The following is a 23,925-nucleotide window of genomic DNA, read 5'->3' on the forward strand; positions in this document are numbered from 1 at the left end:
CCATGGAAACTGTAATAACCTGAGGGGAGAGGGTGGAAAAGGGGGGGAATTTTGGGGGAGCACGCTATTTTGTGGCTGCTGGGATTCTGAGGCCTGTAACCCACCAGTCCGTATCAGCAGACAGCCTCTGCGGGTGACCCCCCCGAAACCCATACACCACCCCCCCCCTCCCCAGCTTTCCACACCCTTTATAATGGCTTTGGGTTGGAGAGAGGGCACCGGTCCCCGGGCTCAAAATGTCGCCAAATCCGCGGCGCTGGTCCGGCTCCACGCTCGCGGCCTGACTCAGCCGGGGGGGGGGGTGCGAGGGGCTTAGAGGGGATCAGGATCATGCGGTGCGGACACAGCCCGGGGCGAAGGCGGTCGCTAGGAGGTCAGACGATAAAACTGTGAGAAAACACGCCGACCGCCCCGGTCAGGGAACGCCAGCCTTGTAATTATGGTCTTAAAAACACCGGTCTGACCCCTCTCCCACCCCTCCCCTCTCCCACCCCTCACCCCTCCCATCCCTCACCCCTCTCCCCTCACCCCACCCCTCACCCCCATCCCTCACCCCCCTCCCCTCGCCCCACGCCCCCACGCCCCCGAGCCCGGTACTGACCAGCTGAAGCCGTGCTTGCTGGTGGGCGTGTATCTCTCCAGCAGGGCGGTGAGAGTGAGCAGGGAGAACTTCTGCAGCAGGTTCATCTGCGCCGCCGACTGGCAGCCGATCTGCAGCGAGGAGGCGGGGCGCCCCGCCCGGCTCGAGGACTGGAAGCCGCTCCACCGCGCCTTCTGGGGCCTGCACACAAACGCAAAGCATGTTGGGACGGCAGGGCAACAGGACGGGGCACTCAACATAAGCCCACACTGAGCGGGCTTGCAGGTCATTTGCGAAGGACACACACACCAAAAAAAATCTGGATGAACGGACTGGCTAGAAAATAAGTAGACCTTTATAAACAACAGTCCGTAATGGCTATAAAATCTCCAAATTCCACGTGTCCAAAGCTCACATACTTTTCCCCTCTTCCCTGCAGACCAAAAGTATGTTAAGACGCAGTACGTGTGCACAATGTTGGGTTGGTACACACAAGAACAGCCCAGTCAAGCGCCTTACAAGACATTATGCACTATGAAAGTATTAACACAGGACATTCGGTGCCAGGTACAGGAAAGCTGTGCGTCTCAGCGATAAGGTCGGGTTGCCAGATTAGATTATCAGCAGGAATGTTTCCCCTCCTGGAAGGCGACCAATAGGATGTCCGGTGGTGGTGCGGTAATGCCCGGAGGCGGATCGCCGTGCGACGGACTCCGCCCCTTTACCGCGCGATCGCGCATGCGCCTGTGCGTCTCCCGCGCATTCCTGACTCGGAACCTTGCGCCCCCCCAGACCCCCCCCGCCGCAGCCTGCGCATGCTGGTCATTCCGGAGCGGAACCGCATTCCGCGGAGGGAACATTGCGTAACGAGGGCACCTGCCCCGACGCGCGACTCCCTCCCTCCCACAAGCACCCGGGGGAGGAGGGGGGCAGAGGAGGCGAGAAGGAGATGTGGGGGGGGACGGGGTGGGGCGGTGTGTCAATGTCAGCTATTTATTCATGTCCTTAGCAACACAAATTCTCTTGGAAATGAAGGCTATTTCAGTTTGAGTTCGAGAGAGACAAAAGGACAGACGAAGAGAAGGACAGCGAGAAATGTATAACTCCCCCCAAAACACGTATGTGTCCTTTATCTACGATGGAAGTGGCAGAACGTTTGGGTTTAGAGGTTATGGATGGAGAGGGAAGGAGAAATAGAAAGAGAGAGAGAGGGAGAAAGAGAGAGAAGGAGAGAAAGAGAGATGGAGAGAGACAGAGAGAGAGATAGAGAGAGAGATTATTGTCATATACTGACGCTGACCTGCTATCCTGGCTCAGGGAGGTGCCCACTCCGGAGTCTCTGCGCTCATGGGGGGCGTGTCCGTCCTCCTGCTCGCTCAGAAGGTTCCCCGTGCTGTCCCGGTCCCGGTCCCGAACCCTGTCCCCCTCCACCTCGCCCGGTCGGCCCTGCAGTGGGGAGGACGGGCAGGGGGAGGCGGAGTCCACGGCGGAATCGGAGTCGCCCTCCGTCCAACCGCCAACCCGCCGCAGGGTGTCCTCCAGGTCCTCGCCCCCTTCCTCCTCCTCCTCCTCCTCTTCCTCCGGGCCCCGCGCGGGGACGTTGTCGTAGAAACTGTGGCGGCTCTCCACGGAGCCTGCGGAGCTGCGGCGGAGGTTGGAGGCGGAGCTCCGGCGGAGCCTGGGGGCGGCGGCGGTGCGGGGGAGGCTGTTGCACAGCGCCTTGGGGAAGGTGCCCAGCTTGTGGCCCTCGGGGATGAGGAAGAAAACCACCCCGTCGTCCTCCTCGTCGTCGTCGCCGTAATCCTCGTCCTCCTCCTCCTCTTCCTCCCGCACGCGCGGCGCGTCCTCCTCCTCCTCCTCCGCCGTGCTCTGGTCCCCGCGGCCCCAGGCGAGGGCGGAGTCCAGCGGCAGCAGGCTGAAGGGGTCGAAGCCCTCCAGGTACATCCCGCCGCGCTTGGCGCCCCCCCGGTCGCCCTGCGCGCTCTGGCTACGCGCCCTCGCCCGCGCCCGCGCCACGGGGCTGGGCGTGCTGACCGCGCTCCCGCTGCTGGCCTCCGATTGGCTGCTGCCCGCGCTGCTGGTGCCCGCGCTGCCGCCGCCGCCGCCGCCGAGCCGGGCGGGGCAGGGGTGGGACACGCTGCGGCTGCGCCCGTTCAGGGCGTTGAGGGCGTTGAGGGCGGCGACGTCCACGCAGTTGAGCCGCCGCAGCTTGTCCGCGTCCAGGTCGCCGCGCAGGATCGGGCCGCTGATCTCCGGCCGGGGCCCCGCCCCCTGCCCCGCCCGCCGCTTGCGCCTGGAGCCCGCGCCGCGCAGGCGCAGGCTCTCCATCCTCTTCAGGAAGCTCTTGGCCTTGGAGCGCGAGGTCTTGGCGCCGCCCGGCGGGCCCTGGAAGACGAAGCGCTCGGGCAGCTCGGGCGGGCCCTCGGACAGCGAGTCCTCGTTGGCGGCCGAGGCGCCGGAGGAGCAGTCGCTGGTGACGGAGCTGGTGCGCGTGGTCCCCGCCCCCGGGCTGCTGCCGCTGTGGGACGAGGAGCCCGCCTCCGGACGCTCGCTCAGGCCCCCCAGCGGGCCGTCCCCGGGGAGGGGCCCGGCGGGGCTGGGCGGGGGGAACACGTCCGGCTCGTCCAGCCGCGACCAGCGCCTGCTGTCCCTCTGGAACGTCCAGAGGCCGCTGATGGCGCACGGCTCGTCCTCGTCCGAATCCTCGCTCTGTGGAACCACAAATCCACAGTTACCCATGATGCAATTCATTTCAATGTACTTTTATATCATTATCTCTCTAAATGAGGGGGTCTCTATGTACACCCTTATGGACCAGTTAAAGCTAGGGTCAATTGGTGCCATCTTTCACTGACACACAGATGAATTTCATTACATTACATTACATTTATCTGGCAGACGCTTTTATCCAAAGCCATCTACAATAAATGCATACTAAAGGTCACTGGATACAATCCAAAGGTCCAATAAGTTACAAGTTATAAGTTACTCAATTTCACAAAATGCACGGCTCTAAAACGTTTAACTGCAGAGCACAATCTTTGCAAAGTTAATTTGATAGTTAAATTTAAAAAAAGGCTAAACCAATAATACAAAAAGACCCAGCCCTCCATACAGTTGAGTCACTGGACTGCACCAGAGCAGGAATACACAAGGCTAATGAAGATGCCACAAACAGACAGACTGACGAACAGGACTGCCATTTACACTAAGCCTCTTAACCTCACCATTGTACCAGCTTTACCACATTTCCCTCCATACCGAGGCGAGCTCGCCCCTCCCGCTCAGGGGAAGTTTGACTGACAGCCGAACACCATCGGCGCCTGTCACCCGCTGAGCCTGACTCGCACTCTGCGAAATTCCTCCATTATAAATCAGATATTTCGCCCGGTAACAGAGTGCGCTGTGACAGCAGGCACTCCGGTGACCGTGTGAGGTAAGCGCACGGCAGAGACGCGGAGAGGCTCCTTCATGTTAAAGCAGATCTGCGTGTGTCTGCGGGCTCTTTATCCACCCCCCCCCCCCCCCCCGAGGGAACGGGGGACATTCCTGCCCCACGCTGGGAGAATAAACTCCAGTCAACCTGGGTCAGGAGTCCCTCTGCGCTGGCCTTATCTCTCTGGCGTTCTCTCTCTCTCTCTATCTCTCTATGTCTCTCTCCCACCTCTCTTCCTCTGTCTGTCTACCTCTCTCTCTTTCTCTGCCTCTCTCTTTCTTTCTCTCTCTGTCTCTCACTACCAGTCTCTCTCTCTCTCTTATTGTAACAGTGCTTTTTTTCATTCAACTTGAAATTAAACTTATAAATTTAAAACTGTGATGCAAAGGTCCTCACTGCTCTGACCAAAAAATAAATAAATAAAGGGGACAGAACTGGGACAATTTTGCCGAAAAGGGGGTCATGTGTCTGCCCCTCCCTGGGGGTTAAGAGAAACTGAAACCGCCGCGGCCAATGGGAGCCTCAGAAGTCTCTTCCTGGCGGTTAAGTAACACGGTTAAGTAACGTGGCGACAGAGGTCCATAAAACTCCAGCCGTTTACAGCCTCCGGGCCCCGCCCACTCCCTCATCACAGACAGCCATGAGTGATGAGGACCCCGAGACACAGGCAGTCCGCCATGCTGCCCGTACTAAAATAAATCACAGCTGGCAGATTTACGAGAGAGTGGCAATGTACGTTTGGCCACGTGACATCTGAACTTTTATTATGCAACACGCTTACTTATATAGCACGTTGTAGGATAAAGTAACATATAAATCAACAAATATATCACGTTTATGAACTATTTAATGATCTAGGGAACTACAGTTTGGTGCAAATGTATCATTATTTCAGACTCCAGCAAGAGATGTCTTTAACCACAAGGGAAACGTATCCAGCTTTCAAGAACCTTCGTCGAGCATTTATATAGCAAACCACTTGCTGAAGGCATTCAGCCGACGTTCCTGGCTCAAGGTCACAATGGCAGGTGCCGCTAAGCTTCAAACCTGGCACCAGCCACCGCGAACCCAATTCCCTAGACACCACACTAGAGCCCCACTCCATCCCCCTTCCTGTTGTGAATAGCTGAGCGATGATGTCATCATTCTTCCGTGTTTTTTTAGCAACCTCTGAGGCCCTCAAACTCCTGGCTGAATTCTTAACGCTCGTCTCAGAAAAACACTTTCAAATAGCTGGGGTAGGGTTACATTTTTTTAACATAGTGAGACAAAGACCCCTCTCAGTTTCGGGTGCACCCCTCTGTTGTTCCCATGATTGGAGGCCACCCCCACAGGTCAGTGGGTGGGGGGAGGGGGGGGTCACTGATGGGGAACACAGGTGAGCACAGGTGAACGAACACAGAGCCCACTAAGCTGTAACACAGCCTGCATTGCGCGAAAGAGTACAACCGCCAACCGCAGTGGAAGATCTGGATGTAAATGAAGCTCCTGATCCACCCTCTGGCGAGACCTTCAGCTGAACTGTGTGGGCTGTTTTTTTTTTTATTTTTAACTCTTATCCCAGTGAGTAATTTGGATCTACGCTGCTTCTTTCAGTCTAAACAAACCCTGTGTGAAATATTTGCGGCAAGCAACATCACAATTCAATTCACTGTTTCCTCAACCCCCGCACCCAGCTATTAAGGCAAGATGTCTCGGCATACTAGGGGACCAGCATGAACTCCACCCGACCAAAAAATAAATAAAAGAAAAAGGAAAAAAAAAGAAAAAAAATTCAAGGCTGCATACAATTCCTTTTACAGCAGGCGCAGAACTGAGGCCTTTCACTTAAATGTAAGATGAGGGAAAAACAATACGGCTGTAATAACCTATCATTTTGAGGGCTGACATTTTCTAATGGACCAATCGCAAACAATAGCTTGAAAAGGGGGAGGAGCAACACATTTTAAAACCGAGTCTGCTGCACTCACCCTTTTCCTCTGTCTGGAGATCTCCAGCCTCATCACTGCGCATTTGTTTAGGGTGTTCAACCGCCTGTGAAACACACACACACACACACACACACACACACACACACACGGGAATTAAAAGGACATTCCAGCCTCTCACTGCGGCCGCTCTACAGGGCCCTGGGCCATTGTAAACAGCTTGTTGTGTGGCTCGTTACGGAGTGAGAAACAGACCCCGTTAAAAAAGCAGGCAGGTCTGAGGGAGAGGGGCTCACTTTACGAGCTTCCGGGGGGACGAAAGCGAAACTCGAGAGGGCCGGAGAACTAATGCATTTACATTTTACAATTTATATATCTGGTCGTTTTGTTTCGCTCGATGCTCGAGTCCACAGTGAGAACGTGAAACGTGCACGCAGACAGGAGAAGGAACCAGCGAAAGCAGGAGCCATTACGCAAAGCCTTTCAACGTGATGTCAAGCGCCATGGTAGGTGCGGGCGGCAGTCCGAGGATATACCCAGCTGACACAAAGCATTCTCACAACATTACTGGAATGTTCGGTCAACGCTATGGCAGTAACGTTGTGAGAACGTTTCGTGCTGGCTGGGTAATGGCTTAAGAATGCGGTAAAATACTGAGCGGACAACAAATTAAGCTGAAATAGCCCTGGGAGGATTCACACTGGGACCTGAGACCAGCCTGGTTCTGTGTAATATCACATAAATCCCTCATCCAGGGTAAACGCCCCCCACCCCGACCAATCAGCTGGACCTCCGTAGCCCCTAGAGCCTTCACCCTAGCGCTTAGCCCCTGGATCCAAGCCGCTAAACCCTGGCTCTGGTCCCATTGGAACTAAGCCCCAAGCCCCTTCCCGAAAACAGTGCAAACAGGGAATCGTAGCATGATGACAACAGTGGGAAAAAAACGGCGATGGGCACATCTGAAACACATCAAGATAGGGGGGGCCGGCATTGTCATCACAGGAATAGTTTTCTCCAGCCGGCAATGGGTTTGAAGATAGAAGCAAAGATGATGGGGGAAAAAAAGAGAGAAAATAAAATCTTTAGGCCGCTTATCGGCTTCCCGTCGGCCCGTCTGAGGCGGCCGCTCTTTGAAGGGATCTGCGGTAGCCATCGGGTACACGGGCCGGGGATCGCTTCAGGTGCCGCAGAGAGATTAGAGGGAGCGGGGGGGGGTTGGGGGGGGGGGGGGGGGGGGGGGGGGGCGGTGAAGAGGACAGGTACGCTGGGCGCTCCTCACCTGCACAGGGCATCAATGGCATCGTGGTCCAGGAAGTCATGGTCCCTGGTGACGGAGGAGATGTCTATCGGGAAACGGGAATCTGCGGGGGGGAGAGAGAGAGAGAGAGAGGGGGTGGGGGAGAGAAAGAGAGAGCGAGAGAGAGAGAAAGAGAGAGAGGGGGGAAGAGGGAGTGAGTCACAAGCTGAGAGACAAAACAGGCTTTTGATAGGATAGGCAGGGGGCTTGATAAGGACTCCTAAGCTTCCATAGGAATGCAGATGGCTGTGGTGGGGGGGGGAGGGGGGTGCATTTCCCCCCCGCCCCCCCCCCCCCCCCCGCGCCAGCGATGAGAAGGAAGAGGAAGTGAACACAGCAGGCAAACACAGCTGCCTACTACTGGAACATGAGCCTAAGGAGGCTTAAGAGAGAATGAGTGGCTGGGGTGGGGATGGCTGGGGGGGGGCGGCCTTGCAGCAGCACTGAGCAACTGAGGGTACATTTTAAAAACCAGAAGAATTCCCCCCCCACCCCCCCTCCTCGTTCTGAATGGGAATGGTGTGGGGACAGAGGGTTGCATAATGCTCTCAGGGAATGTGACCCCACCCAAGCGGAGAATTCCATGGTGAGAGGGAGGCGGGGGGGGGGGTGGTGGTGTGGGTGTGGTGGGGTGCGTCCGCGCTCCAGCCAATCGCAGCGCGGGCCTGGCGGCGTGCGCCCAGCCGCCACGCTCCGCTATCAGTGTCACGGTCACTTAGCGGCCCGATAACGTCGGTGGAACGCCGCGACATCAAAGCCGGAAGGGGGGGGGGGGAGTAATGAATGGCGGGCGTAGCTGCAGTTGGCGCCTCGTGGCGCTCCGCGTTCCGCCAGCCAGCCGGGGGAAAAAAAAGGCACGCCGTGTCAATGTCCGCGGAAAACCGAGTCCCCTCCCCTGCCGGCGGGCCGCGTGCCTCGCCCCCCCCGGACCCTCCCCTCTCACACAAAGGCCAGCGAACATCGTGTTCCCGACGTGGTCCCCCTGTCCTCTCCACGGAGCCGGAGAGCACGACAGCGCTGGGGACAGCCCACGGGCCCCCCGCCCCGAGCTCGCTGGGCTAGCGCGCTGTCTCAATGACGGAGAACGAGCGCGGCGGAGGCCGCCAGCATTCTCACAAACCCAGCTGAATACATGAGCTGTTGGGAATATGGGGCAGGGGCTAATTTACTCGCCCTCCCATACTGGTGGATCCACTGCTTTGCGTTGCCACAGGACCCCAGAGACATGCTGTATTTTAAATGCTTGTATTTAAAAAAAAACTACAAGCAGAGTATGTAAACAAAACTATAAAATCAGGGAGAGTCACAGCAAACCAAAAAATACAAGACCAGCAAGCGCACTGAGACTCAGTCCCAAGGTTCTGGTAATGACTGACATCAGCCGTCTAATCGCCATGGTGACACTTGGTATCCCCTCTCACTGCTGGGGAAGTAGGTGTGCGGTGTATGTGGGGGCCAGGGGGGCCGGGATTTACCTTCGTAGAGTTGTGCATACTGTGGGAACCCAGCCGCTTTCAGCCAATCACACGCCTCCTTGGCCTCGATCTCTGCATGCGAGAGAGGAAGAAAACACAACTTGGGGTTAGGTATTTAGGGACAACCCCTGTTACCATGGAAACCTGAGAAAAACAGAATATAAAGGCTGGATCAGAATAAGAGAGAGAGAGAGAGAGAGAGGAAAGGAGGAAGGAAGGAGGGAAGCGGAAGTATGAATCCTAAATCTGCAGCTACTGCATCAGGGCTCTACAGCGTTCCCATTTCAGGAACATTTGCTCCTGAAAATCGATGTCTGGAAACTGGGAAAATCTGATCCTGGATGTCTGTTCAGCGAGTAAATATAAACAACGATAAGGAAAAGGAAACCCAAGGAAGTGCATCCACAACACACTGGCAATCAACCTGCCAGAGACCCTCAGAACGACCAAGCTACAAAAATGCCAGCCAGCATCTGATCTGTAGCTTGAGCAGGTGACTGAAGTAGGTCAATGTTGCTCGCGTTCCCCACGGGTCAATGTGTGGGCCCTAGATTAAATTGCGCTGCGTTTCTGTCCGACCTAAGAGACCGCTGTCGTCGCTGCCCGTTATTCCCAGATAACATCCATCAGTCAGCCAATTAATCCATCTCATTTTAATAAAGAAACGGGCACAGACAGAGCACTCCAGAGAACATGCTGCACATATTTCACAGAGACAATGCGAGTTCTCAGAGGACACACTGTACCAGCGAAATCAGCAGCGACTGCGTGTGTTCAAACTGACCCTCACATACCAACGGAAAGCATCCAGTCACAGCATATCCAGCGTAGCGTCAGGCCGCGTCCCGAAAGGGTGAAGAATCACCAACGCACGCAGCGAGGGCACTGTACCAAATACATACCGAAGTAGCGCATTTTTACCCCCTCCCCCCCCCCCCCCCCCCCCCCCCCCCCCCGCCATCCCGTAATAGTAACTAAAACGTTAATGGGAAGGAATGTCGAAGAGAACATTCCGAACGGTCGCATGATGGTTGCCCGGGCGATGGCCCGGCCCCAACATGAGCTGGGCCCCGGGGTCAAAGGTCGCGGCGGTTGTTGTGTGAAGGAATGCGCCGCTCTGCCCTTCCGTCTCGCAGTCTTCTTCGCCGACTGAGTCCCGATGGCTCGTTTAAGCGGCAATTAACGCAAACGCACTGGCGTGTCAGTTCCAGGATCAATACACTTATCCCCCCCCCGGCCCTCACCGCCAATAACGACGAAAACGACCGAGGGAACCTCCACAGGCAATTACCGCTTGCCCCCTCTTGAAAGACAATTCGGCTAATTGCAGGCATCGGCGAACAGCGGGAAGCGGGGGGGGGAAAATGGCTTACTGACCCCTTTAATCCTGTAAACGTGGGGGGGGGGCGGGAGTTCCATCTCGTTTCGACCACCGTTACCTCACAATGGGAAAGTGTTTCGGGGAGGGGTGGGGTGATTGGGAACGGACAGAGATTGGCTGAAGGAAGGGGGGGGGCGGGACCGAGCGCTGACAGGGCAGGAAGGGGCTGTGTGAGTGAGAGGACGTTTGGGGCGCTACGTGACTTTTCCCTCGAGTGAGCGAGCAGATCGCACGCGCCCACCAGCCGGGACCTGCTCTGGAACGGGGGGGGGCGAGGGGAGGGGGGGGGCGAGGGGAGGGGGGGGGAGGTTACATACCAGCTACCAACCTGCCAAGAGTGAGACTTTACACGCCTGATACTCGATTCAACCACAAGACACTCCGTCAGCCGCCATCAAAACAACGAGGGCAAACAAACACACGCAGAATGCATAAACACACACAAACACGCCCACATGCACACATACGTACACAAACACACACACACGCACGTACACACCTACACAAACACACACGACATGCAAGCCTCATGTGAACTCCATTTGCAGAGAAAGGTCATAAAATACAGCTTGTGTGGGAGGAATTAAGATTTCAGACTATATTACAATTTCTATTAATTATCACTTTGATTAGCAATTTCATGTACATACTGCTGAATGGACTATACAGAGTGTGTGTGTATTACGCAATCATAGGCATGGGATTACATACTAGTGAATGGGATCTGAAACATGCTGCAATGCACAGTACAGTAGCTGTTTTGAACCAACAAAATCCTGAATTCTCTGCACTTTCTGCATGACAAAGCCTGTGCATTACCACTAATTAGCAGTGACCCCCCCCCCCGCTCCCACCCCAACCCACCTCCCCCAAAACAGAAGCAACAGGCAAACAAATGCACAGCAAGAAGAGGTTCATTCAGTCCACTGACACTGACAAAGCACCCCATTGCTCAAGGGTACAGAGAGAAGACAGAGAGCAAAACCTCTGGGTCTCAGCACTGCCCAGCCACATTCAGCTAGTGAGTGTATACCTAACTAATCCTTGGACTCAATGAAAGCTTCTAATTCTACCTACTTGGAAATTGCTAATACCAATCCAAAAGAAAAAGAAGAACATCTCTACACAGATGATGTTTCCATATTGCAGTACAGTGACCGCTGGGTTTTATCGAAACTTCCAAGACATCTTATTACAAACGGAAACAGCACTGTAAAACAGCAATGCATCTTGGAGGATCACTTTCCCTTGAGCTAACCCCTCAGTGTTGTAAAAACCTCTTGGCTAGCATGAGAAAAATGTTTCTAACCAAAATGTACAATCGTATGAAATTATTTTGTCCAGAACATTGTTAAAAATATTTTGTTTTTCAGTACACTGGTGTCTACAGGGTAAAAACATTTCTAAATTATTCGACCCAGGTCTGCCATTTCCTGAGAACAACCAGAACATCCATTATACGGTCAACTTCTTACGAAAAAAAAAAGAAAGAAAACCAAAAAAAAAAACAAAAAAACATATTTTCTGTGGAGCCATCCCTCATCCTCTTCCTAAGTACAAACAGCCTAACAATACGGCCTTAACAACAGAATCCCTGGAAGTCGGCAGGTAGCCCGCTGACATCCTGGACAAAAGGGCCCACCGGCACGGAGATGACAAAGTGCCGAGACTTCCTCCTTCAGACACGGGGGGAGGACGACACCAGCGCGCGCACCAGGGGCCCCTCCCTAAACTCGCTCGGCCCTCATTGTGACGCGCAGTAAACCGCTCTTACTTTCTCAGGGGAAAAAGGAAAAAAAAAAACGCAATTCTTTACAGTGTGGGCTGGTACTTACATGACAAAACAATGTGATCCCGAAGCATTTACACTATTAAAAGTCGGCCCGGTTTAAAGACTTCCTCTTGTTAACCCCTTTTCCTATATCCGATTTGCCCTTCAATGGGATGTCGTGTAGAACAGAGAGGGACCACAAGGTTTTTCCACCAAGAAAGCACACACTGAGATGCGCAACGCTATTAATCTACTGGGCATTATCTTCTGCTATCCACATCAGGCACACAACTGGACTGTCCCTTGCAGATCTGCACCGTCACAACTTTTTAAAAAGCACTTCAGACTCCTCTCTGAGAACTAAAAACCCAGGGAACGTGTTTGGTTGGACGTGAGAAGAATTGAAAAATCAGCCCTGGTGCGGGTCAGGAACTTTGCGTTCCGTACATCCAGCTAAATAAAACTGGCCGTTCATTACCAAATAGCATTTTACCCCCCTTTAAAAAAAAAAACTTTATTTAATGCCTCAAATAAAATATTTGGGTTAAATGATAACTGTGTGGTGAATAATAAGTGTACGTGCCCTTTCGATCCGTCAACAGGAACTGACAACTGCACAACACAAAGAGATAACTAGCTCAAGAACCTACGTCGTCCCACAATCTCCCTCACGAAAAATGCTTATTCAAGGGAGATAGCTGTGTGGCTAACAAATGCTTTTCCCTGTGTTATCAGAATGCAGCCCGGTCACAGATTCGGGCTTCCTCCAGCCCCTGCACCCTATCAGCTGTATCGTCGCAGGCTGAACCCTGAAAGAATGCAGACGGTTCCTGAGACCCGCTCTGAACGTGCACGTCCCCTCCATGAGCGCACGGTGCTCGCACACGCGCCAAACTTCTCGTGCGAGACCCGACGACCGCGGTTTGTCTCTGCCAGTGATGCGAGCTCGGCCCAATTACCTCGCCCCATACCCACACCCCTTTTTATTTTGGGAAGTATGATGAAAATGCTTGGAGGAGCCACCCTAAAATGTACGTCAGACCCCCTTCACCCCCCCCCCCCCAAAGCCTCCTCCCAACACCCCCCCCCCTTTTGTTCAAGGCCGGATACTGGACCTGCCACTTCCAACATAAACACAAACTCCAGCCCCATTGTGTCAGAGCTGGTCTCAAGCTGAAGACCAAACTGAAAAAGGCTTTCCGCAATCAAACTGACAATGGCTTGCTTGATTCAGTAGAAGATCATACATATTAACCCAAGACTAAAAAAAAAAGGTCACCTCAGATCATCTGATGAAAGTCTAACACATGAGTTGACTACTACTATATCACCACAACATCTGAGTGGGCCTTTATATTAAAATTATCCTCATAGGCCTTCAAAAGACGCCACCAAGAAGACTGAAAGACTTTCACTGAATGCTTTATCCTTGTTTACAAATGCAAGCCTTTTTTCTCTTAGCTTTGTTTTTCTCGGTGCCATTTTAGATGCACTTTAAGATAAAAATCCTTATTTTAATTCATAGTAACGGTGACGATGATGAAGATGATGATGGTGATGATGATGATAACCACTTCTGCTGGCCTACAGCAGAGGCCAGAGGGACACACATGAGCGAACCTGGCCTGCCTTCCTCTGCGTGTTTATTGGATGGGGAGCTGACCTGTTCGATTCCCTCCTGATCTGAAAGTCATCACCCCTGATCCTAACCCCCTTCGTTTCCACTAGGCAAGAGCACACAACGGACCACACATACCTCGCCAAGCCCCGCCCACTCAACCCTGACCCAATCCCAATGGACCCCCCGAGCTGACTCTCACAATGACTCGTTCATCTGACCCAATCAAAAGTCGCTCGCTCTGGACATCAAAGTGTTTCTGATTCGTTCTGGTCAGCCAACCAATTGGCAGCGCATGCTAGCTTGCACCCATGACAGACTTCAGGGAAGCAATTCTCTCTCCTCCCCATCTGCAGCTAAGTGACATGCTACACTCTTCCATCAATGGCACTTTTGTGTAACTGTGCCCTTTTTTTAAGCCCTTTCGAAGCACGGCCTCTCCTGAGGAAATGGGTGGTGTGGCTTGCTCACGCCAAGAGAATCCCTGTTCCCCCCATAAGGCCCTGCGTCTGGATCCTTCCTGTGTTATTCATGCGCACTCACAGCTAGCAGGAACCAGAGCGCCAGTACGCCTCCGGTGTGACTGTGACTAAGTTGAGCTCTCCCATTCAAGCCCCGCAGCACAGGCGTCTAAAATTACCCCCCCCCCCTTCCCCACAGCCCTCTGGCCACCCCCACCCCAACCCCCCTCCACCCCCACCCCTTTTCCTGTCAAAGGAAGTTCTCACAACCGCTGGCCAATATTTGCTGGAGACCAGGGACAGGAATATTGTTTGCTGCACGGCCTGTTGCTTCGCCCTCAGTGGAATTCTGTCTGCGGCTGCTCTCCGCGCTTTGAATTTCAAAGGCCTATGCGGCTATGAACGTAAATAAAATGGGGGGGGGGGGGGGGGGGGGGGGGGTTGGTGGGGGAGGTGGAGTTGGGGCGGGGGGCGTTTACACTGAGGATCATTTGATTAAAAAAAGTGGGACTCTGCAAAACAAATCTGTTCCCAAAATGAAGTTTTGCCCGTAGCAATGTGTGTCCATGCCAGTTTTCTGGTGCTCAGGCATCTTCAGAGTAGGTCCATATGTTGGGTCAGGAAGCTTGAGTGTAATTTGCCGCAGAGCAGCAAAAAGAATCATGGGTAACAGTAAAATTAAACAGGAGATTTACTTCTTTTTATCAGAATGAGAATATGCCCTTGGTGTATGTGTGTGTGTGTGTGTGTGTGTGCCAGGGCCAAAACCCACGCAATCATTTCAAGCAGACCACCATGTGGTCCCCTGAAAGGGCAAATCTGTGACAGAGCTCTGCCTCCCCTGCCAGTCTGGCACTGACATGTCACACCGGTACGTACCAGCAACCAGCGACAGCCAGCGCCAATCTCCACCAATCACACAAGAGCCAGAAACAGGCTGGCAGCCAGATGGAGCCACTGAATGCCCCTCTCCATTGCTCTTTTCACACCACTGACAGATTTACACCCCCGTGTACAAATCACCCCCATTCACCTCCCCCCCCCCCCCTTGCCAATACACTGACCCAGGACCAGCTGACCCCGACCCCAGCCCTAACCTCACCACATAGAGGTACCCAAGCACTCGAACAGACCCAGCAAACGGCCCCAGGGCCCTGGCCATCAGCTCTGCAAAAAAGAAGAAAAAAAACCAGGGCCGTCTGCTGCACAGTGCTGTCTGGGGAAAAGACAAGGAGGGCGAAAGGCAGGAAAACACAAGCTGAAACCATCTGGACACTTCATTCTTTGTGGGGGGGTGGCGGCGTGGGGGTCATAAAAATGTTCCAGATACATCTGAGGTTCCCACCTCCAGGACCCGAAGGCTCCGCCTGAACGCTCCTTCTGCTCACCGATCACTAGGCTAATGCACACTGCAGGAGAAGGCCAGCAAAGCTGCCCATTATTATTTCCACTCATTAAAGTCCCTGTATGTATCCAGTGCACAGTGAAATGTCCAGTGTTAATTTAACTCTAACAGTGCTAATGCAACTGGTCCCGTTCTGAAATGTGGGACCAGACGTTATCTGTTAAGAGCTGAATTAACACTGGACATTTTATTGTGTATATATATATGCTATTGTTTAACGTGTGACCACTAAATAGAGATGCGAGTTTGATGCAAAGGAAACTTAGGTGTGCAACAAAAATACAATGAGATCTAATCCAGATTCCCACCTAAACAATGTTACGCTTAACAAACGCGCTGCATTTTACAGTCCAGGATTCTAAAGTGTCACGTAAAGCGTTCCATTCTCATTACTCATTAACGCAGCTCATTTGCTTAAGCTGCTCCCGTGAGATGATTCAGCGTTCAAAGGTGTACGACCGGCCAATCCAGGACTCAAAATACCAAAAAAGCCTACATGGCGTCAGCAGTAACTTAAATGCCCCACCACCACCACCACCACTTCCTCCCCGTCTAGCTGCCGCTGTCACCGTGGCACACAGACAGCCAGCAGGAGGTGTCTCCCCGTGGTCTCCAGAGATCAAAGCCACCGCCCAGGTGATGTCACAAGGGGCCGGAGACACCGCGGGGCCAGGATTCTTTCTCGGTCTCTGGGGTCCACCACGCCAATTAGCAGCCGCCAAAGGCCAGACTACTGTAAAGGCTGGACAGTGATTATGTGACACTGTGGCACAGACGGGCGACTTCTCTCAAGGCAGCTGCTCCGCACTTCAGAGAAGAGGACCTTGATACTGCGGCTAAGTCAGTCACCGGGGGGTATATAAAATACATGAAACACAGGAGACAAATGTGGTTCATCTCAAAATTTAGAATGCATTTGTGATTATCTCAGTTTTCAAAAACATTTCAAAAACAACAAACCTTTAAGAAAAAATGTTTGAAACAACTTTTCAAAACCACTATTCAAAATTTGAAAAAGGAGACTTGCGATTGCACCTCCAGTACAATATTTTCTAACACAGCAGACAAATAATGTTGATCTGTTAAAACTCACAAAACATTGATCCAAGGCAGCTTTTGATGTTTCCAATGTTTTGTGAGACCATGCTGCTTGACCATATAATAACAACCCAAAACCAATAGATCAATACAACAAACAAGACAAGTATGAGCCGTGATTAAATAAGGACATCTAGGAAATGCAGCATAGCACGATACATCTTGCACACACAGCAGCTGTAATCATTTTCTAAACCACTGTCACAACGTGGGCCCTTTCGCCTTTCATATCAACATAAATGTGATACGAGCGGCGAAAGAGCGCAGGCTGGGGATAACCGACGCGCGCGCGCCACTCAACTCTCAACTCCGCAGACCCAGCGGTGGCGACCGGCGACACACCGTCCACAACACTCGCAAGTTATTTTAAGTTTTACAAAAAAAGTTCAAACTGTTCATGACAGTTTTAATCTACTCGACCAATAGATCTATCAGAAAAAAACGACAAAAACGACATAGAAGTTGATAAGGGGAATGTCACAATCAAGCAGTCATAGCCTACCGGTTTATGGACAAATAAACCGCATTGCAAAACTGTGAAATAAATTACACACGCGCCAATAATAGAGTTGATGAGGCATAGGCTACTTACGAGTAAGGATCATTTTTGGAATTTTAAACGCGCGGGTTTTCTGAGAAGACCAACTCCAGTTTGCAGTAAAATATGCTAGTCCAATGCGCTTTATTCCATTCAAGTGAATCGTTCTTCAGGCATATCGGGACAGTTTTGCTGATATTAAAGTTGCATGAAATAAAATTAAAAACACAATAAATAAATAAAATACACGTCAGTCTACAAGCCCCCCGGGTCCGCAGATTTTCACGCCAGTTGGTAAATCCATGACATTAGGTCGCGCACAAGAACCTCGGTCACACAAGCGAGCGCAAACTACTCACGCGCCCATACCAATTTCTTGGAAAGGAATGTGTACGGAGGCGACTGACTCAAGGGTTAGGGATCGGCCTAAGCCCCGCCCCCTGCCTTCGGCTACACCAGCAACCCACCTGGTGGGAGACAGCGACCTCCTCCTGCTCGCTCCAGTGCGTCCGTCAGATAGTGTATCTACAGTAAACAACTGCAATTACGACCTTACTCATGGCATGGAACCATCAAGCAAACGTACTATTTTTAAAACAAAAAAATGCATTTTCTTAGTTTCTTCTTTCAAACGAACGAGTGTTGGAAATTTTGCGTTACTCTGTGCGTAAAGTTGACTGCATTTAACACTAAAACTTTTTTCTCTTTTTAAAAGCTACATTTAAATATTGCAAAATTTAGACAAAGTCAATTTGTGTTGATCCAAACTAAAAAAAATAACTTAACAATACAGTCGCGCACATTTTATTTAAAAATAAATTATCATTTAAGATGACCTGATCCAGACTACAAAAGTGAAAGTTGATCACCGATTTTCACTTCAACAGTTGCGCCTCTTTGAATAGCAATTAAATTAAAGCAGGGCTGTTAACATATCATTAGACACCCATCAATAAGGGCGCAGCTAAGGTGTGCCCAACGGGAGGCGATGTTCTGAATGCTACACAAAGCGTATAGAGTCTATATGTTAATGAACCTCCCTTGGTTTAGCAAGCTCCTACACGTAGCGCACGAACGTCGTCTTTACGAGCTAGGCTGTCTATACCTATCTCCCGGGATTTTTTTTTTACTCACTTGCAGAACACTTGGTTTACTTAGTGTAGCATATTCTTGTGCATTCAACAGGGGGCGTTAAACAAATTATGGTTGAAATATATTTTGTCAAAAATGTCAATTTCATATGTTATAAACCGTTCACTGATGGCAATATCTTTAGTAGTGCGTAAAAGTCCAGCCTCAACATCACCACCAAATCTAGTCCAAAATAGGCTTCAATAAAATTAACAGTGCTAAATTTACACCGAAATAATTTTAATAGTTCAGTAAGGACCAATTATACAGAGCTGGAATTTAAACTGGAAATTTTCTTGATACGTATTTATTTTTTCCTCGGTCGATATTGCAGCATTGAGAGTTGAAGACTTTTTTTTACACTCTCTTGCTTTTCTGTAGAAAATTTAATGCGCATGACCTGACAAAAGACCTCGTTGCTAAAGCTTAATTTCAGCATCTGATACGAGACAGTTACCCCGTAAAACGGTTCACAGCATGCGCGGTGAGACCAGAGGACGCAACAGTGTTACAACTTCAAATGTAGCTTAAGGAGATCCGTTCTGACCGGCGCGTGGGTTAATCACCCTCAGCGAATGCAGATCCACAAAGGACCAGACGCCCATACGGAATACCTACGCGGGGCATCTGATGTCCTTATCTGAAGTGCGCGCAGTAAAATCGGCTATGTTTTCACTTAGCGCCTGTACTGAACAGCGGTGTTGCTGATGAGGAGGCGCCTGGAGCCCTATATAAGGTTTGCACAGGGTCCAATAACTTGGGGACACTTAATTGGGTGCCACTACCCAAAAGTAGGCATGTTTAACAATGTACAGTATGTTTAAATTAATAAGAGATTCTACCTGTTATGAAATGTCTAGACTATACATGTAAATAGAATGATATCTTGAGCAAATAAATCAAACAATATGAAGACTAACTGAATTAATGAATATTTTATTTAATACCCTGCTGCAGTGTTAAAACTTGTGCTATATATTGGCTGTATTGCTATGGTGCAATGAGGACAGCTACAGTGGTAGCAATTTGCATGGTGATATCAATGTAAATTAAAAAACAACAACAAAATGTACAAAAACAAAGAATAAAAAAACGAACCAAACATACATGCTACTGCAAAAAATAACTGCAATGTATGACAAGAATCTCTCTCTCTTTCTCTCTCTCCCCCCTCTCTCTCTCCCTCCCTCCCCCCTCCCTTCTTCCTTTACAGTGTTTATCTGCCGATCGCACAGTGAGAGAGGAGGGAAAAAGCCTCGCGCTATCAGCCAGATCTGGCCTAGCAGGCTGCCCAGCAAGGACAACAAATAACAATGAGCAGCTATGAAGATAAGGAGCAGAGCAATAAATAACCATTTACGCAGGGCCTCAGCCGGCCTTTTCGGATAGCACCAACACAGATGAGAATCCTTGATATGTTATTGGTTTAGCACAATGGGCTAATGCTGTGCAACCTATGATATGAAACTTAGTTACGGAGTTCAGGGGGTTTTCGTGATGAGAATCATTGTCGATTAAACTAAACAAAACAAAAAAAGCATTATTAGCCAGCAGAGTGAGCAGAACAACAGACAGCACCTTGTGCATAAAAAAAGTCAAAACATATTTTAAATATGAATGAAAGTTCTCTTTGGCAGTTTGAAGAGTAGGCCTACCTCCTGTCAATAAAGAAGAGGGAAACTCCACAGTACGGATCCATCGCTTATGTCCCATGATGACCTGCAGCATGGACCCTGCTTACTAAGTGTTAAGTGGCAAATTCATCATACAGTCTCATGGGAATTTCAAAAGGACCTAAGGACCTTCTTTAAAAAAAAAAAAATTTAAAAAAAGGACGGTAATAGAGAACGTAAAGAATATAAACGAGCGTGGCGAACATCACAGGGTGCTCCATAATGGCGAGCCGCGCTGGGTTACAGGGTGGGTGGGGAACATGGTTGAAGCCCGTGCGTCAGCTTCCGTTTCCGTGACGGGGCAGCCACCGGCTAAGCCCCAGGTCGGAATACTCCGGTCATGTGAGAGTTCACTGACCCGACGATTATATCTCCCCTTTAACATGTAAACACAGGCCACACAGATAAACAGGCCCTAGGCAGGGGGGAAAAATACCTTCAAATGCACCGGCCAGAGCCTGACTATGTATTCAAAGTGGACACGGGCATTAAGATAATGAAGGCTTTTTTAGCATATATCTTAAACTCATTAACATGCAGCTATGGTTGGTCATGAAGCGATGTCTGCAATGTAAAAGTCTGGATGATTGTATATACAGGAAAAAAAAGATGCATGTGCATGCGTGCAAACACGTGTGCGCCTGTACACACATGCACACACAAACACCCACACACGAGCATCAACGAATATGCATACACACACATGCATTATTTCTTCCATAGGCAGATGACTCTTCCCAACTAGCCTTGCTTTTATCATTATCAGATGCTTTGTCCAGTAAGATTGTTAAGCAGAGCATCAAAATGAAGAGCAGGACATCTTAGCCACTTACAGTAACTTCCAACAGACTCCTGAATATTAAAAAAGAAAGAGACTCCTTTAAAAGTTACATGGGGAACTTGAAGTCAGTTTTTTCCCCCCCAGAACTTTCCACACAGACAGTGGAATGATTGACGGGTAGGAGTCCTTCCTCTTGTCATGCCCTATTGACCCAGGCAGTGTTAGCATGCCACAGGGCCAAGCCACAAGGATAGCCCTGGAAAAGAGTTTAGCCAGACCGACTGAACACTCTCCGAAATGAAGGTACAGTGGAGGTTTTTTTAAGAAACAGATTTCCCAAATGTACAATAGATTTCTGTTTGGGTACTAATAAGTATCTTTGACGAGCAAAAAAGTACAAATGAATTGTGTATTGCTGGCTAGGGGGACAATTTTATGTGCCTACAGGGTACCACCACAGTGACAAATATTTGTACTTTTTAGGCAGTTTTTTTGGTACCTTTTTCTGAGAGTATATGCACTGAACCAATGGTTCTTAGAAAGCAGATTTGTGATTTGTTTATTCTGGGTTTATTCTTCAGTACTGGGTGCCTTGCAACTTGTATCCTGGTAAACAGAACAAGTAATATCTTGCTGTGTCAACATGTAGCTCAAACTGCATTTTCATTTAGACTACGTATCTGACTTGTGTCATACAAGAAGGTACATCCCTATTTATTACACCAATCGATAAGCGAGGAACATTTTCCTCAAAAGCCCCAGCTTTCTTTTATATTTGATTTGTGCAATAAAGCAAACGTCAAATAAAATGCAAGCAAACCTTTCTTCGGATTGGCTTAATTTAACAGAGAAAAGGGTCTTGTCTGGAGAAACAAGTTAATGTCAGTTTACAGGCCCAGGTGGCTGGAGAGGCTGGGTTTTTTTTCAGGCCGCAGGACCAATGCAGCTGCCTCACGCTTTAATTCTCAGGGCCGATCGAAATCGGTCAAAGCAGGTTATCTGGAACAGACCATCGGAGACGAACAGAATTTCCAGATGCTCTAAATCCGCCGCGATCCCCATGGCGCATCGACACTGCCTGAATCCACAGCCTCAGACTTTGAATTGAAAAAAACCCCCAAAAAAACACCTCTTTGGGCCTCACCCTCACCCAACAACTTTGCCTCTCCACCCAAAAATCCCATGAAGTTAAGGGATGAAGGATGGGGGGGGGGGACCTTTTTATTAGAAGCATGTGCTTTTGAAGTGCACATGTAGGTCCACGAAAAGCACCTCACGTGTTGCTGGGGAAAACGTCGGTCATGTTTGTACTGGAATCCCCCCCCTGAACACCCACCCAGCTCTTAGCCGCAGCCCCGTCACGCGTCTCCTCGTTCCCAACACGACAGCTCGCATCGGCCATGTAATTGGTCACATGGCGCGGCGGTGGCGCTGCAGGTTCAGAAGGTGTTCAGTAACGAGTCGGGAATCCGAGCCGGTCGTCATACGCACTGGAGAAACCGCGCAACAGAGCGCTGCCCCCAGGCCCGGGGCCACGCAAAGGCATCACCTCTTTATGTGCATTCCTCTCTCCTTGCGTGTCGGTCAGACACCTCGTATGTGTCAGGGTGTTATCTTGCTGTTAAACACAGGAAAAACATACGTGTCATGCCGCCGGCATCTGGGGATTCTCAGAAAAGGAAGCAGACTGAATGGACCTTCGCACATATGGCCACGAACACAATCGTATTCATATTCACTCCAACCTAGATAAAAAAATAATGATGCACATCATTATGGAGTGAACATGAAGATTGTGTTAGTGGCCATGTGTGTGTGCCATGTGTGCTTTATCATACTGCATGGCCACTAATACAGTCTTCATATTCACTCCAATCTGGATCATGGTTTTGTCTACATCCCCCCAGCACCGAATTCATGATTAAGCTTCCAGCTGTGCATGTGGTCTGGTTTTCACACATTCTAAATCTGGCAATCCCAGCTCCATCAGAGCTCAAGTGTTCCACGGGTACACTCATTCAGATGGACAATGAAGCTCCAGCTTGTCAAAGACACCACTGCCATGAGTAATGCAGACATGTTCGTATAAGAGTGCTTTTTCAGTCCCTTTCAGCACAAGTTAGGACTGTTTCACAGATTGTTTTGTTATGAATAAATGAGGCTAGATAAATTGAATAACTGGATATATAAACCCCAGGTTCACACCAGACTCAACCCCCACTGTGATGTCCCAACTCTGCTGTCATTTGCCCATTGGGTAAAGCTGGGTTAACAAAAAATGTATCTACCCCCATTAGCCTTAAAGTAAAAAAGATTGTCATTCAATGCACCGAATATAAATATAACAACAAAAAAGTCACAATCAGAATGCATGAATCGTATGCATTAAGCAATACTTGGATATAAAGCAATAACAGTTGTGGACACAGTTTCCCCTATCAGAGAGACAGTTAGCATCACCGTTGCTGTGGGCACGTCTAATCGCGTGCAGGTTGGGAGAATTTGTTTCAGGACCGAAGAGTTCTGGCACGTAAAGCATGCTGGCTACATCGGGCACGTGCGCTTCTCTGTTTGTGTTTCCATTCCCCGCTGAGCCCCCCCCCCCCCTTCCCAAAAACAAATCTGCACGTTGCTCTCTGCCAGGGAAGATGCATTGCATAGGTTGGGGGGGGGGGGGGGGGGGCGGCGGGGAGGAACTCCAGCACCGTGACCAAAAGGCTGCCCCATGCTCAGAGAGAGAGAGCTGGTTTAACCACATAGGACCAGAAGAAAAAAGGCTCAAACTCTCTCCAGTACCTCTATTCTGAAACAAAATGTTCAATGGGGCGGTCGGGATGACCTTAAACCACGTATACTGGGAAGGGGCTGAAGATGGCCTCTTTTAAATACAGGAACAATGAGCTTTTGTGTCTTTTCTCATTCTTCCCTTGATCATTTCAAGCTTCTACTTCCTGTCACTGCTGATGACCAAAGCAAAGCTAATGCATATGTGGGCAGGAAAAAAAAATTAGCTAAAAAAAAGAGCTAAATTAGCATGACACAAACAGAAATGGCTTTAAATATGGTATGCATACTATGGGTATGATCTCAACGAGCACAATCTGTTGCAATCTTTTCTTATTTTGGTGTCCTGAATATTTTAAAACCACGTTAACTGTAAGAGAATGGTATGAGAGGACATTGTGATAAGTCATCATTTTTTGTGATTTTTTAGCTGCTTAGCTGTTACCATAGTAGCATTCCAGTCAATTTAATCTGTATAATCAGCCATGTGATATATTACACGGTAAACGTACATACACATGCACAAATAATGTCCCACATCCTTTGGGTTTGGACAGCATCTCTTGGG

General features: G+C 50.1%; 1 protein-coding gene across 1 annotated transcript in view; it reads right to left on the reverse strand.

Moving 5' to 3' along the window:
• LOC118228015 (rho GTPase-activating protein 7-like) overlaps positions 1-17,361 on the reverse strand; it is a 28,270-nt gene extending 10,909 nt beyond the window's left edge. The window contains exons 1-6 of the mRNA XM_035419182.1: positions 17,043-17,361; positions 8,717-8,788; positions 7,224-7,305; positions 5,987-6,050; positions 1,881-3,289; positions 602-781 (exon numbers count right to left, since the gene is read on the reverse strand). Of these exons, the coding sequence (XP_035275073.1) occupies positions 602-781; positions 1,881-3,289; positions 5,987-6,050; positions 7,224-7,305; positions 8,717-8,788; positions 17,043-17,055 (1,820 nt within the window). The 5' untranslated portion in view covers positions 17,056-17,361. The remainder of the gene's footprint in view (positions 1-601; positions 782-1,880; positions 3,290-5,986; positions 6,051-7,223; positions 7,306-8,716; positions 8,789-17,042) is intronic.
• Positions 17,362-23,925: the final 6,564 nt, after the last annotated feature.

The sequence above is a fragment of the Anguilla anguilla genome, chromosome 5 (assembly GCF_013347855.1).
Source record: "Anguilla anguilla isolate fAngAng1 chromosome 5, fAngAng1.pri, whole genome shotgun sequence".
NCBI lineage: Eukaryota > Metazoa > Chordata > Actinopteri > Anguilliformes > Anguillidae > Anguilla > Anguilla anguilla.